The sequence below is a fragment of the Cheilinus undulatus genome, linkage group 24, assembly GCF_018320785.1.
Source record: "Cheilinus undulatus linkage group 24, ASM1832078v1, whole genome shotgun sequence".
Lineage (NCBI taxonomy): Eukaryota > Metazoa > Chordata > Actinopteri > Labriformes > Labridae > Cheilinus > Cheilinus undulatus.
The window spans coordinates 17,704,286-17,719,290 of record NC_054888.1 but is presented as its reverse complement, the minus strand read 5'-3'; the positions used below and the strand labels follow the sequence as shown (position 1 = coordinate 17,719,290).

The 15,005-nt window shown below is 39.3% G+C and overlaps 1 protein-coding gene across 6 annotated transcripts in view; it reads right to left on the bottom strand.

Annotated features, from left to right (window-relative positions):
* abi2b (abl-interactor 2b) overlaps positions 1–14,147 on the bottom strand; it is a 33,887-nt gene extending 19,740 nt beyond the window's left edge. For all 6 annotated transcript variants that reach the window (XM_041781853.1, XM_041781856.1, XM_041781855.1 and 3 more), the window contains exons 1-4: positions 13,993–14,147; positions 6,881–7,048; positions 6,317–6,493; positions 3,217–3,323 (exon numbers count right to left, since the gene is read on the bottom strand). In XM_041781853.1, coding sequence (XP_041637787.1) covers positions 3,217–3,323; positions 6,317–6,493; positions 6,881–7,048; positions 13,993–14,109 — 569 coding nt within the window. In that variant the 5' untranslated portion in view covers positions 14,110–14,147. The remainder of the gene's footprint in view (positions 1–3,216; positions 3,324–6,316; positions 6,494–6,880; positions 7,049–13,992) is intronic.
* Positions 14,148–15,005: the final 858 nt, after the last annotated feature.

The following is a 15,005-nucleotide window of genomic DNA, read 5'->3' as shown; positions in this document are numbered from 1 at the left end:
GACAGAACATAAACAAAGCATACTGACGTTGCTTGCAGCTTTTCATGCTTTTTAATGATATTCTATTTCAAACCTGGCCTTACAGCCTTCACAATGATACATGGAGGTGTGATGATAATACCTGCCCCCGGGATGCCGTGATGCTCGCTTTTCCCTTTGCAACGTGGCATTCATTTTTTACGCCTCTGTTACTACCTCCAGAGACACAGAGGGGGTCACTTCGCCCCCCTTTTACACCTCCATAATGTTCGTCGTGAAGGTGAAACGTCAGAGGAGTGTAAATATCACAGCTTTCAGCGTCACTGTGAACTGGGCTGAAGTAATTAGGGAGGACTAGACATGCTGTGCTCGAAAATTAGAGAACACATAAAAAAAAAGGCCTTTCTGAGCAAAAATGGACAGGCTCTTACTGTCAATGATGATTCTCATCACAGGCAGCTTTAACTCAGTGTGTCCTGTATGTTAAAATACCATTGCAATCATTAAATATGGTAGTAACAACTGACCAACAATATTCCCTTACAAAATGTTGTATGGTTAAGAAATTTATCTTTAGGTTGTTTTTAGGTTGACCTGACAAAGACAATTATCTTCAAGTGGCACCTTTGGATTGGTTTTGCAATTTTCTTTCATCCCCCTGGCATAACAGGTGAAAAATTTAGAGGTAAAGAATATATTTAATAGAGATAGGATTGCAATCATAAAAACAATCAGCAGTTTCAAATCCAGGAGTTTATAAAACTAAATTAATCTATAATAGACTCTACAGCACATGTAATGACAGATGTCAGGCCTATTTAGTTTAGATTCCTCATATATTCTTTCAGGGGTTTTAAAGCTAAATTAAGTCTTGAGCCTGCAGTTTGTCAGTGAACAAAACTCAACATGATCCAGCTGATATTTGCCGGTAATTTCCCACCATGATTGGCGCTGCCACAAAGAACAGTTGATTTGCTGTCGGTGACCTTTGTGATATTTCCCTCCTGTGCCCTGGCATTAGACAAATGCCAATAAAAGGTTGAAGCCCCGAGAGTTGAGAGCTCCACACCTGAAAAACAGACAGCTAAAACTGTCTCAATCACAACAGAAGGGGCTTCCCGAAATCAATTACATTATTTCTTCTTCGAGAGATCAAACTGCCTGCTGAAATTTGACTGTTTTATATTTCGAATCCACTCTGACTCATTTATAATGTCAGCGTTTGTAGCTAGAGGCTGTTTGGTTACTATAACTAAAGCACACTTTAGGCTTTTGCATTTTCTGAATGAACTTTGCATGCTGACATCATATTTGTTTTGGTTTCCACCCACAAAACAAACACGTGCAACGCATGCAAGTCAGGCTGAGGACTAGAAACTGAACGCAAAATCTTCCCTAATATGCATTTATTAGATTACACAGATTCATGCAAGTTTTTTAAAGTGCTGTCCCTATAGAACTGCAAAGCTGGCTGATTATTTCTTGCCTGCTTTGCGTTGAAACATCTCTGTGTCTTGCAAAGAATTAAAAAAGGAAGTATTTACAAGAAGAGAAGTCTAGGAGATGTTTATTCTGAGAGCATATCTGACCTTTTACTTCTGAAACTGAATAGGAAGGGTGCATTCTGACACAGAAAGAGCTCATAGAAATAAACAAAAGAAATGTTAACGCTCTGGATCTGTTACTGTTAGGCTTAAAAATGTTATAGTGAAAGAACAATCTACATGCAGGTAGAAGACGTCTAATTACTGTGTCAGGGCTGGATGCTGGCTGACGGCCAGAGGGTGTCAGCTGGACTCCTTTGTGCATTTTTGGGTATTGTTAGCAAAACCACGTGTTTAATGCTGACGTGCTCAGGAGAGTGAGGATGGGAAGGGTCAGCTGCACTTTTATGGGCACCTGGTGCACTTTCCCAGGCCTGATCCAGCTCACCACATACCGGGTGTCCAGGGCCCGGTGGGCTGGTCCAGAAGTGAGGGGCGGCCCATGCCCCTCCACAACACCCAAGGAGCTTGGAAGATACATGGAGAGATGGGGCATAGGCCTGGCCAGATCGGGAGGGCAGAGCAGTACAGGACCTGACCTGACCAACTAAAATTGTACTAAAACCAATTTTTTGGACCAGCACACCTTGGTGATGCTGTTGGGAGATTTATTTACTCTTGTATGCATTTCAATAGGATATAAACTGGGCGGTGTGTTCTGGGCATGCTCCACAGTCTCTGCACCAGGCATTGACCCCAAAGTCAAAAAGCACAAATTCTAAGCATTACTTAAGCTGCGATGTTGTCTGCTTTAAGATATCAGCATAAGCTAGGCCGATAAAGTGCATGGTATTTGAACCAAAAGTGAAATGTAGGGGATCTTACACAGCAACAGAAGCAGTCCAGTTAAAGACCATGATAAAGCCACAACCACAGAGCTACTTTGCATGTAAACATGACTGAAACTCTGAACTGTCTTTAGCTGGAGTAAAAACATGGAAGTAAAATTCCAAATGATTTTGTCTTGAGTCTATTAATAACTGAAGTCAGAATGCAGCCTTTAAGTTTGAACCTTGTCTTCTTTAGTTGTGACACTTGTCGGATTAGTGCTCTTAAAAGGGAAAACTTCAAAGTCTCATTTCCTTTCCCTGTGTTGTGTTGTCTTCATGTTGATTTTTCTTACCAGCATGTTTGTTTTAAACAGAAGACACATGATCATGAAGTGTTCCTCTTTCCAGACTTCCAACTAAAAGAGGAACAAGCTTGTGTGGAAGATGAGTGACTGAATCACCAACCATTTCAGCATTTGCAACATGTCTATAGTGCTCAAAATCCAGTTTCCTCAAAATTATATGGCATGTTTTTTAAGCAGGAACCCTAGAGAGGCTAATTTCAGCAGGCAGTTTGAAAAGAAAATCACTGAAAAGAAAGTGAGAATGGAGCCAATTAGGTTGAAAAAGGGATACTTGAGACCCCGTCCTAACAGCACAGAAGATCCCCAAACAAAGCATACCACTGTGACGAGATCTGGTACTGAAATTTATCTCAAACCACCCTGAGGACACTAATTAAACAAGGAGGTGAAGGGGTGATGATGAAACTGAAGGCAACCGGGTCCTTCCGAGGGGTGCTGGTTACTTTTCAAAAGCTACACCAAAACACAGCTATGCTCTGAAAAGCCTCTGACGGACACAACTCCGCATCCATCATGACCACCTGAACGCGCATCAAGGTGTCGGGCAGCGTTACATACCCAAGGGTCCCTTTCCCTGACATGGGCGGGCTGGGGGGCTTCTGTGTGGGGGGATTGGTGCGAGGGAGTCCACCTCCTCCTCCGGCTTTCATGTTCTGAGCACTGGCCTGTGGGAGGAGAGAGTGAATGTGGAAAAACTTTAGAGAGAGGAAAATAAGAAGAAATTGAAACTTTGACTACTAAAGTCTGTCCTACAAAGGAAATGTTTGACATTCTGAGACGAAAAATTCCTTCATTGCTGTTTTAGATGAGAAAACTGATACATTTTTTCCTTTTGGTGAAAAAATATCATTAGCCGCAGGACTCAGTCAGCTTAGCTTCCTTTCTAAACTGGAAAAAGGGAGAAATAGCAAGCCTAACGGAAGCCAAACCCCACAGACTAGACCTTCCAAAGCTCATTGATTAATGCCTTTTATCTCGTTTGTTTAATCCCCATAAATTGGTAAATCAGATTAAACAAATGAGATTTAAAGTGTTACATAGTGTGATTTTTTCAACCTTTGATTCCACTTTTGTTTACAGTCTTCCAGCTGGATAAGTTTAGCCTCTTCCACTTCATATTAAGCAGAAAGAAATAAGAGTGTTGCTGATCAACTCAACTCAAGAAGCTAACGAGTGCAACAGAGATCAGCAGTGTGGCTCCAGAACTAAAAATCCCATTCATTTTCTCCTGAGTGGATTGGATTATAAGTCATCATGCCCTAACCATCCAAGCTAACCTTGTAAAACGATGGTAAATGCGCCTGCAGGGACACAGGTTAGAATGATATCAACCTAATTTCAAGAAAATCACAGGGTGGTTTTACATTAGGGACTGGATCCTAGTACACCTAACCCTGGGGTCTGGTTCTATTTGGTCAGTGTAAACGCATGTGTGCAGGCGCTGTGCCTAGGTATGCTTGATGAGGTGGTGTGGGTTTGGAGGGGTAGGTAGGAGAGCTGCACTAGAACTAGACTACAAAAACCACAAGGTGTTGAAAGTGACTAATTACTTTTACTTAAATTACTGTAATTGAGTAGTTTTTAGTGGTACTTGTACTTTGAGTACATTTTGATATCACTACTTTTACTTCTACTAAAAACCAGAGTACCTGTACTTTCACTTGAATACCTCTGTTGACTACACTGTATTCCAAATCTAGGGTATGTGTCGGCAGAGTTTCCCATCATGCCCTTCAGCACAGTGTTTAGCTGTGTTTTATTTGTGAAGCTATTACCTGTTTTACAGTGATCCCTGCTGGGGTTGGTTTGGTCATTTTTCAAGTGGACCGTTGTCGTTTTTGTTGTTAGACAAATTTGCACCATGAGCGAAGTTATCCACCGAGTTAGAGTTCCTGCCTGTTACCTAAGCCGCATAGTGCATATTCTTATCAGTATGTATTGCCAAGAGTTACAGCGGTTGTCATATTGTAAGATATGTAACCCTTTCAAAAGTGTAGTTTAACTTTATGTGTTGGGATCAATAAACCCTTTAAAAGTGATCAATTTAACCCTACATGTGTAAAGTGAACTTTTTTGCAGTGTATTTGACTTTAAAATAGAGGTGGGTCTTTACCTGAACATCCTGATTGAAGATCTTTCTCTTGTTTTTTGGTAGATTTACAGATCAGTACTTTTACTTGAGTAAATTTTAACCAGAACTACTGTACTCTTACTCTAGTACAGTAGTTGTGTACTTTTTCCACCTCTGCAAACAGTCCTACATTGTCACAGTGATGCCACTGATGTATGGAGCTCACTACTACCCTTGAAATGTTTACCATTCCTGTAAATTTTGGCTGAGAACGTACATCCCAGTGGATTGTGGGATATGTAGTTTGCTCAAATGATGCATAAATCTGTGTACCTTTGTCTTTTCTCTATTTTCTGTTTTTACATCGATCAAATGTTTTATAGTCACATCAGGCATCTGGCTGGCTTGGTTCCAAGTTTAAAAAGTCAAAATAAAGATTTTTTAAAACATCAATGGAGGATTTAAATGGGGAAATTTACTTCTGAAACCAGATCTGCTGAAAAAGTGGTAGGTCACTGTTGAGCTCTACTCCCAAAATGTCAAACCAATCAAACAAAAACAAACTTCATGAAATTATCAGACAGACAAAACATAATAAAACATGGCTCTCACAGCACTTCAACTTAAAAAGTCACAACCCCTCCCCTCCTCTTTAAAAGTCTTACCTTAAACCTTTGCAACCACTAGGGTTGATTATAAAGACAAAATTAGGCAAGCAGAAAAGGAGAAAGAAGAAGAAATCAGAGAATTAGTTAGGGAAGTGAGAGAGAGAAAAACAATTTTTCATGCATGTTGTCCATAAAGCCAAGCTGGTTAGACTCAGGCAACAATGGCTCACTGTGAAATCTGAAGAATTTGTTCTTCTAAGGTGGAAGCAAGTGATTCGATTAACGAAAACAAGCTTGTCTTTGTTGAGAGAGTCAGCATAGAAACTAGCTTTTAAAAAATCATTCATTTTCATTATCATGTTAAATACAATCAAACAGCACAGGCACTTGTTAACGGTAGAAAGGAGCATAATAAACTGAACTCTTGCCCTTCTGTTTCCCGCCTTGCTGCAAAGCCGCAGACATTGATTATTTCCTTCTATTACTTCTCACTGAAACCCAGCAGAGATTAGCTGACCTCTGAGAGTCCTTTCTTTTGCATTTGTGCAGTGCAGAACCCAGTTAACACAAGCACAATCACAAATAAGGTGTGTTTATCATGTTAACATTTAAAATTAAGCACTAGAAACCAGTACAACTTAAATATTTGACCCTCGAAGCATCTGTTTGAATGCACCTAAAGATCTAAAGAAGTGAAACTACACTTTTTCACATAAATCAGCAAGTATTCTTGTAAAACAACACAAACAAAGAGTAATTAAACATTTTCCAAGATTAAGATACAGTCAATCTAATTAACTTTTTAAGTTGGCTAATGATTGCTTTGCCTGAGCTGAAAATTTCCGGAGGTGAAAGAAAATGTTTCACTATAAATATAATCACAAAACACTGCCAGTCTAAGACTCTTTGTTTCCTCTAGCAGCAGTAATTAAACTGTACAATTTCATCTAAGTGATAAAAACTGAGACATGATTTCCACCTTAACTCCATGGCCCATGTCATCCAGCATGCTGTAGTCGATGGGCTTGCGAATGTAGCGCACAGGCCTCTCGGGATTGGCTGGGGCGATGATCTTGTGTGTGCGGGACGTGTTCTTGTTGGTGGTGAGGATGCCGATCTCCCGCCGGGCCACCTTCTCTTTGTGGATGTCCACCGTCTGAGGAAATGAGACTTTTCTTAATAACTAGCACAGGCTTTTTAAATTAAGAATCTGATAAAATTGCAGCTTATTAGTGTCTTAACCCTAAGGGCTGCAGCGAGTTTACTATGAGAAAACGACTGAAGAAAAACTCTAACTTCACTGTGAAATCAATGCAAAAAAAGATCTTTTTAAACCAGAGTACAGCTCTAGGATTTGCATACACTGCAGATATGATAATTTATGCACAAACAGATGTGTAGGCACTTTCTTCAGCAAAACTTTACTACTCATAAGGCTACAACAAAAATAAAGCCAAGAGTAATGCCAAAATTGTAGGCAGAAGATCTAATCTTATCTCATGGCCCTTCTCGGCTAAGTTTGGTTTGCCCGTTTTCAGCCAACCTGTGAGATGTGGTTGATGGAGGACTCCATGCGGCGGAGCTGCGACGCCTGGATGTCGAGCATCTGCAGGACATTGTTGGCCAGCGTGTTGATCAGGTAGGCTACGCTGGCCAAAGACTGGGTGGTGTAGTTCTTGGTCTCCTCCAGAGCCCTCTGCTTGTCTGGAGACTGCACAGGGGAAAGAGTTGGAAGTGAAATTTTGCAGTGAGTAAAAGATAAGACATAGGTCACAAACAGGAAGCTGAATGAAATATGTGGCAGAAAAAAGGAGGGGGAGTTTCAGTAACAAGACACAAGATTAAAGCCAAGTTTAAAAAAATAAAAAAAGTCAGTATGTTCGATTAGCTGTGGTTAATAAAGCAGCAGTCAGTGTGACTGAGTCTGCAGGGGAATTAGTCGGGTGGGTTCAGCGTGGGCACATCAATGGGAGCATCAAAGGCCAGACAGATCAGCTAATATGTCTGCTAGGAAGCTGTATCCTTCTAAAGCATTCAGAACCACACTATACAAGTCTGAATCACTGAAAGACTTGTAAATCATTGCTTATCAAAACATTTTTACAGAAAGGATGGCTAATATTGCTTGTGTCTTAATCTAAAATACCTGGATTGAAGCTTTAACAATGCATCAGCGGCAGTAAACTTCCTACCTGCAGGGTTTTAACTGTTTTGTCACTAAAAAAGACAATTTAACTTTGAAAAAAAATCATAAAGCTCCAAAATACAGGTAGCTTCAACAGTAAAGAGAATATTTATACGGCACCTTAATGCTGATTTTACATATAAAGTTTTAGACAAACCTGAAATTCAGCAATTTGTTGAGCCATGAAATGTTCAGTTTAGATTTAATTTCAAAGCAAAAAAGACTAAACAACTTGAATGTTAGAAGATGCAGTTTTGTGATGTGGCAGCAATGACTTTAGTGTTTTCTACATGTGTACACCCACAAGTCTGAAGAGAAGTACTTCCCCTGAAATCCTCCTGATTGTTTGTTAACTTATTCACCTCACAGCCAGAGACTGTCCCCGTCAGATGAGGCTAGTAGGCAGTCTTTATGTCTTTTATGGTGGCAGCACGACGTAAAAATAATGCCATAGAAGTGGGAGACAGACCAACAGTCTGTGGTGCTGTGCTGTGAGATTTTTTGCCTTTTTTTAATCATTGCTATGTGTAGTTTGAAAAAAATCACAATGTCAATGAAAGATTTCCTACTGTGCTCACCCCGACTTTACATGGGAAATCTACTAGAGGCCTTGCATAAAAAAGTACGGGTCAAATCTGTGAGAATAACCATGCCGTTTATGTTCTCACATGTTTGCTTATTTGCACCTGAGATGTATAATTTTGTTGTGACTTTGATGCATCTGTTGCAGGGAAAGAGTAAAGTGAAGAATGTGCTGATGAGGTAGGAAACCCAAAAGGCTTCACCACATTATAATTAGATTTTGTAACAAATGTAGCTCACTCAGAAAAGTTCAGGATATTTCAGGATTTTTGCATGTGATTGAGGTATATATGTGTTTTTAATTGTATTCTCATTTTAAAAAATAAGACACAGAATCAAGAGATGAATCAATATTGAAAGCATTAGGGCAGCAAATCATTTAGGTGCTTTTATGCAGAAAGCCAGAGCACACTTCCTGCTTCTCTAAGTTTGATGATTTGAAGCTTTTCTTTGTATAATATCCTGGCAAATGGATTAAATTGTTTGGGGCTTGTGGTGGGTGTGATTTGCATTTTTACTTTATCTGACATGTTATTAAGTGAAATGTTCTGCAATATTATTGAGTCTAAAACTAACACATGCAACCATGAAACATCGACATTCATTATTAAGTCCAGACCAAGCTTTTCTTTTGTGTTTTGATTGATTACAGAATAATCTGGGTCACATCTGCCTTTGGTTTATGATTGCATATTGACTTTTTGATCGATCTTACTTGTTTCTTTCAGTTTAAACTTACAGTGATGGTAAACTGTGGTGGCGGACCCTCAAAAATCTAGTGCTCCCTATAGATTTATCTTTACAGAGCAACCCAACTTTTGTCCTGCTGTCCCACTGAACTTTAGAGCTTTAATTATAAGCTGAATCAGAGTTGATTTACATCTTCTTTATTGGTCTATTTATTCTTAGATAATTATGAAATCAACTGAGTAGAAGACACGGATTAAAACTACAAACAGAGGGGGTCCCCATGATTTCAAACAGCAGCACCCTCGGCGGTAATATGTCTATTCTCTTTCATGTGAAACTCAGAAAGCTTGTGATGTAATATACATTTCTGCAGAAATCCGGAGCATTCAAATCCCTTAAATCACCACAAAGGCACAGCCGGTGAATAAAGAGCACCATTTGAGGGGGTGAGGCGGGAGCAGCAGAGCCAGAGCATGAAGACAAACAGGTTATGTGGTGAAAGTCAGGAGTGCTGCTTCCTGCAGGGCACAAAAGAGACATTTCTGATCTATGAGACAGACTCGCTAATACACTGGCGATACTATTTTTTGTTGCAGAGGGTGGATGCACGAACAAAACTACTGAAACTGATGTACGAGTTAGGTTGGTAACAGGAGAAAACACCATATAACTTCAGCAGCAGGGTGGTGTTAATCATAAGAATTTTCTCTCCTGATACCAAGAACTTTACTCAGAGTACCGATTACAAATCCTCAATCACTGCTCTATTTTCAGTACATCAAATCCTTAAAACAGTGTGAAACCTTTTCAGATGATTTCAATGAGCCCTCAGAGACACTGTGATACCCAAAACAGGATTATATTTCACAGCTGAAAAACTGTACTTAATTCCAATTGATCCTCCACATCTAGCTGATTCCCAATCAGGCTAATGAGGTCTCCACTGACCCTGACACCAGTCCAAATTGGCATGTCAAGTAAAACGTCCTCCTTAAAGTTAAGGACCAAGTCGAGGATGTTCACAATACATAAGGTTTTAGAGAAGAGCTGATTTATCCACAGAGATCTCTTTCTCTCTAAACAAACAGTTCAGTTAATCTCGGTAGAAGTGCAGAAAAAATCTATTTTTTGTCAGAAACATACATTTACATGCAATTAGATTTTTTATGGTGTTAGTGCAACTAAAACTGGACTTTTACTAACATTTCAAGATTTTAATCTTACTGTAAAACATGTAATTTCTTCATTTCTCTAGGTTTGACTAACACGCCTAGCTAATCTGAGAGGGGGTCCACTTAATCTTGCAAGTATTCACATCAAAAGGACTTCAATCTGGACTGAGCATTCTGGGCATCAAGGTTATTATTAGCTAAAACTGACTAAATAACTAAAACTAAAGCTTCACAAAAAAATAAAAACTAACTGAAACTTAATTCTGTACTTACAAAACTAACTAAAATAAAATAAAATTAGAGACAATAAGCTCCTTAGTTTTAGTCTTTGACAGTAGCAGATTGACTGACATGGACACCCAAGCCTGGAGAGAGTAAAATCACCTCATTTTGTTTGGAAATACTTTATACTGTCGTCATTTTGGGTCTTGAGTTGTATACAAACATAAAAATTAAATAAATAAAGACAAACGGGGCGCGCAAGTCTACGGCGCGACTCATGTACACGGGCAGCCCGGGTTCAAATCTGGCCCGTGGCCCTTTGCTGCATGTCTCTCCCCACTCTCTCCCGTTTCCAACTCTATCTACTGTCCTCCTCTATCCAATAAAGGCCTGAAAAGCCCAAAAATCAATCTTAAAAAGAAAAAAAATAGATAAGTAAATAAAGAGAAAAGTGAAGAGCCCTTTTGGGTCTTGCCCCTTACAAGTTCCCCATTTTGCCAATAAAACTACAACTAACACTAAAACTAATAAAAACTAAACTAAAACGAAGCATTTTAACAAAATAAAAACTAGACTAAACCAACAAACCAAAAGAAAAAAACTAATAAAAACTTAAATGAAATTCAAAACAAAAAGTAAAAATGAAATAAAAATAAAAACTAATGAAAAATCCAAAACTATAATAACCTTGCTGGGCATGCTCCACCATTTGCTAAATGAAGCAGAAGTTGCAGTGTTCTGCCTTCATAAACACTATATTTGAAACAAAAATGAGCAGTAGGTTTAAAAAATGTATATATGTAGCTGTAAAATTGTTCATGTTTTTGTTGTCTGACTTGTATCCCGTTAACTGCATCAACTGGAACAAGGTTCAGGAGTAACTGGCAGAAAAGCTGCATGTTGCTGCGGTCAATAAACTGATTTCCCCTGGGTCCTGTCCACAGGGACAAGGACAATATTCTAGTCAAATATCCTAATCGAGCTATAACCACAGCTTAACTTATCAGTGCATGTAAATGTACGGAGTCTTCCTATAAATGGCACTTTTATTGTCTTTTATTATGTGCTTTTGTGATAAATATTTTCTTATTTTTATTCATTTCAACCATGTCTCCTTCCTCACAGTAAAATAAGCCTTAAGGGTTTGTTACAGGGCTGGGCAATTAATCGCAGATTAGATTAAAACTAATGCAATCTGCTGCAATTTACAAATCGCAGAAGGTGCATTATTTCTTGAACCTTAAACTTGTTGTGTCAAAATACCAGTTTAAAACATTTTTTTTTTTGCAGTAGAGACGCTATGCACTTAACAATCGCAAATTTAATCGCAATTGCAATATTGGGTTAAATTAAAAAAAGAAAATCACAATTAGGCTAGATTATTTTCTCAAATCGTTCAGCCCTAGTTTGTTACTACAAATTTAAACACTCCTTTGGATGAAACTCCCAGGGTTGCAACGTCTTGCTTCTTATTGTTATGCAATAATGTTATGCCTCCAAATCAATAATAATCTAAAGCCCCTCCATCAGGCGGGGTTGCAGCAGAGCTGCCACTAGACTGTATTCAAGTTTCTTTAATCAAAAGCATGCATGAGTTTTGGAAGAAGTCGTCTGTATTTTTAACTCTTTCTGGCTGAAAATATTGCAGGGCGGCAATATGCACAAACACCACCTCTTCTCAGCTGTTTCTCTAACTATAGGCTCACTTCAGTTTTCTCAAATCCCACAAGAGGTTCTTCAAAGTAACAGAGAATATCTCCTGACTGTGCTTGGCATCAGACATGTGAAATAAAGGTTATCCGAGTGCACACACCTGTAGGATATGTAAAACAACAGGATGAATCAAACATTTCCACAATCCTAACCACAGAAGTGTCTACAATTGAAGAACACTTATGAAAACTAACAAGTTCAACAAGTGTCCACTCCTGTGTGACTAATGGTGCACAAAACCAGGCTCAGAGACAGACAAGCAGGGTGAGGATTTAAACTAAAGCTAAGAGTGAGAGGTGAAGTATCCTATACAATATCCCTTCAGCAAATATTTCTGTCCAGCTGATCTATAAGTGGGAAAATCCGTCTGACAGCAGCAGAGAAAACAGGGCAGCATGCCAGGCGAGAAAGCAGCCAACATCCAAGGGCTGCCACCACCGCCGTCATTGCAGGACAACCTGTCAGACCTGATCAGCCCTGTTCTTCAAGGATGTCAAATTTCAGCATCACACTTTGTCAGACCCTCTCTCGGCTTACACCGTGGTCCTAAATTTGAACCCCCGTGATAACAGGCGTGTAAATCAGGGGTTGGGAGTGGGGCTGGGCAACATATCAAGTTTTTAACATATATTAAAACACTTTCAAATAAGAAATAGAGTAAAATAAACTGAAGAAGGGAGTGCTTCAGAGACTCGGTAATAAGTTTCTTTGGGAATGGGATACATGGAGTTGATGAATACAAAAGAACAAAATCCAAGGCCCTCTGTTCAAACATTAAAAAGCATTTGATGCCTAATAAAAAACATGTTAATGTTTGAAGAGAGTGCATTGGAGTTTTTTTCTATTTTTTCAAGATGGGTTAAAAAGAGACACTCAGTAAAAAGATTGCTTGCAGAAAGAACCACCAACTATAACGTGATTATTGACCAAAATATAATGCATATTAAGTGTTTAGTAAAGGTGGGAAACTATCATTTTATGTGTTAGATCATTTTAATGTGGGGAGGCGTTTCCCTTACTCCTCTTCAGTTTAATCCCTGCTTTAACTTCTCTCAAAAATGAGCCCAAAACTGTTCATCTATGACTTCTAATTTACTTGCCGATGTATGAAACAGGTTTCAATATCATTTCCTTCTAACTAGAATCACATTCAAGTTTCAAATTCTGGTATTGTGACACATTTGTAATTTCTTTACAGATGTAAATATCAACGAATATTCTGTGTTATCACCATTCAGATGAATAATCCAGACATGATCTCTGGTTCATTTCGCCCAGCCATTAGTAGGAGGAGGCTCAAAAAACCTAAATGTCTGAAATAAGAGCTCAGACCTGAAAATACCAAATCTAAAGCTGTGAATGGGACTTGTTGCACTCACAGGCTGCAAAATAACGTTAACAATCTTTCACAGGAAACGTTGACTCATGTGAAAAAATGACACTACTATCCCAATTTATGAATGAAGACCAGAAAACACTCACACAGGGTGCAAACAGAGCATTTTACGCAGTTAAAAGCCAAAATGTGGGGTTGCATTATGCAGCTAAGGGGGTGTTTCAATGCTACATCATAAATCAGTTTGGTAACACTGTCACGGCTGGTTTTCATCTGTCAACCACAGCTCATTAGAGATTAATCTGTCTTGATATCTCGTCCTACATCTCCAGCCGATGAATGATCAGCTGGCTGCTGAAGCAGGCAGTGATTGATCCCGCAGAGGGCAGGGGAAATTGATTTTCACGGTGCCTGTTTGCTTATTTAGTCCGTAGGGTGATCCAGAGCTGGCTAGCAGGCTAGCTGGCTAACACATTAGCACACGGTGGATGTACAACTCACACACAGTGTTATATCGAAAGAAATACAATAAAACAAAGCTGGCTGATATCTATTGACCTCGACAAAGAAGGGCGTTTATGACTTGAGAGTTATTTGTCAAATAAAACGCCCTGACAGAGGGTTGTTTTTGCGCTAGCTGAGGCAAGCTAGCCAGCTAGTTCACGGCTGCATCACAACGATGGCGTTAGCCGCAGCTAGCCCGTTAGCATCAGCCCCAAAAATAAAAGCGACACCGTCTTTCCTTGACAGCCTACCTGGACATAGTTGCTCTCGCAGTACTCCGCGACTCTTTCCAAATTGGTGAAACTGTCCAATAATGCGCTTCGTCCTGCTGGAATTTCTTCTTCCAGGAGCATTTGTAACTCCGCCATTTTCACATCTTTATCACAGCAATGAGTGTGTATGTGAATGTGAGAGGGCTCAGTGGCGCCCCCAGTGGACACACACGGGGCTCTCCCATCAGCTGGTGGGGAGTGCAGGGTTTCCCATATTTAATAATGTTTAAAACAGAAATACATTCAAGCAGACCCTGTCTTGTTAAAGTGGTTATGTGGTTTACAAAATAGGCCCCTTTAACCACTTAAGTGTGGGTTTATAGCAGTGACAGTTTTATTGGTCTTCAGCACAAAGATACTCTATTTCTGCAAACTAGAAACATTAAATACTTGTAATAAAATCAGTTTCTTTTTTAATCTCCTTTGGGGTATCCCTCTTTTGTCACTACCTTTTAACAGGCTCAGTAACACAGGAGAAGGCCTGGATAAGGAGAGGAAATAGAAACTGCCCAGGGGCCCTTTAGCAGCACAGATAAGAGCCATCCAATGGCCTCTGAGGCTCAAACCAGATTATAACCAAGGGTGGAAAGAGTACAAGAATAAAGTAAAAGTCAAGTATACTCAGATTAAAATTACTTAAAGACTAGTAAAATCACTGCTCTATAAATCTAAATTAGTAAAAGTAAAAAGTAATTCATTTACTGTTTACTCAAAAAACAAAAGCAGCTATTTTAGATACCTGACAGGGTTCAAATGTAAAATAGGATATTTCCATTTTGAGAAAAAGCTAGAACATATGAGTCTTTAACCATGTTGTTTGGTTGCTGGTGCATATTTTGATTAAATTGCAGTGCAACAAATTTTGAATATAATGAGGAAACTTTGGCTTAGTCCCATTTTTAACTTTTACTCCTACCTCTCATTTTTGAGTGCACTTTTCCCCCTGGTGGTAAAATCTTCCCCTGCAAAATGGGATGATCCTTTAAGTTCCT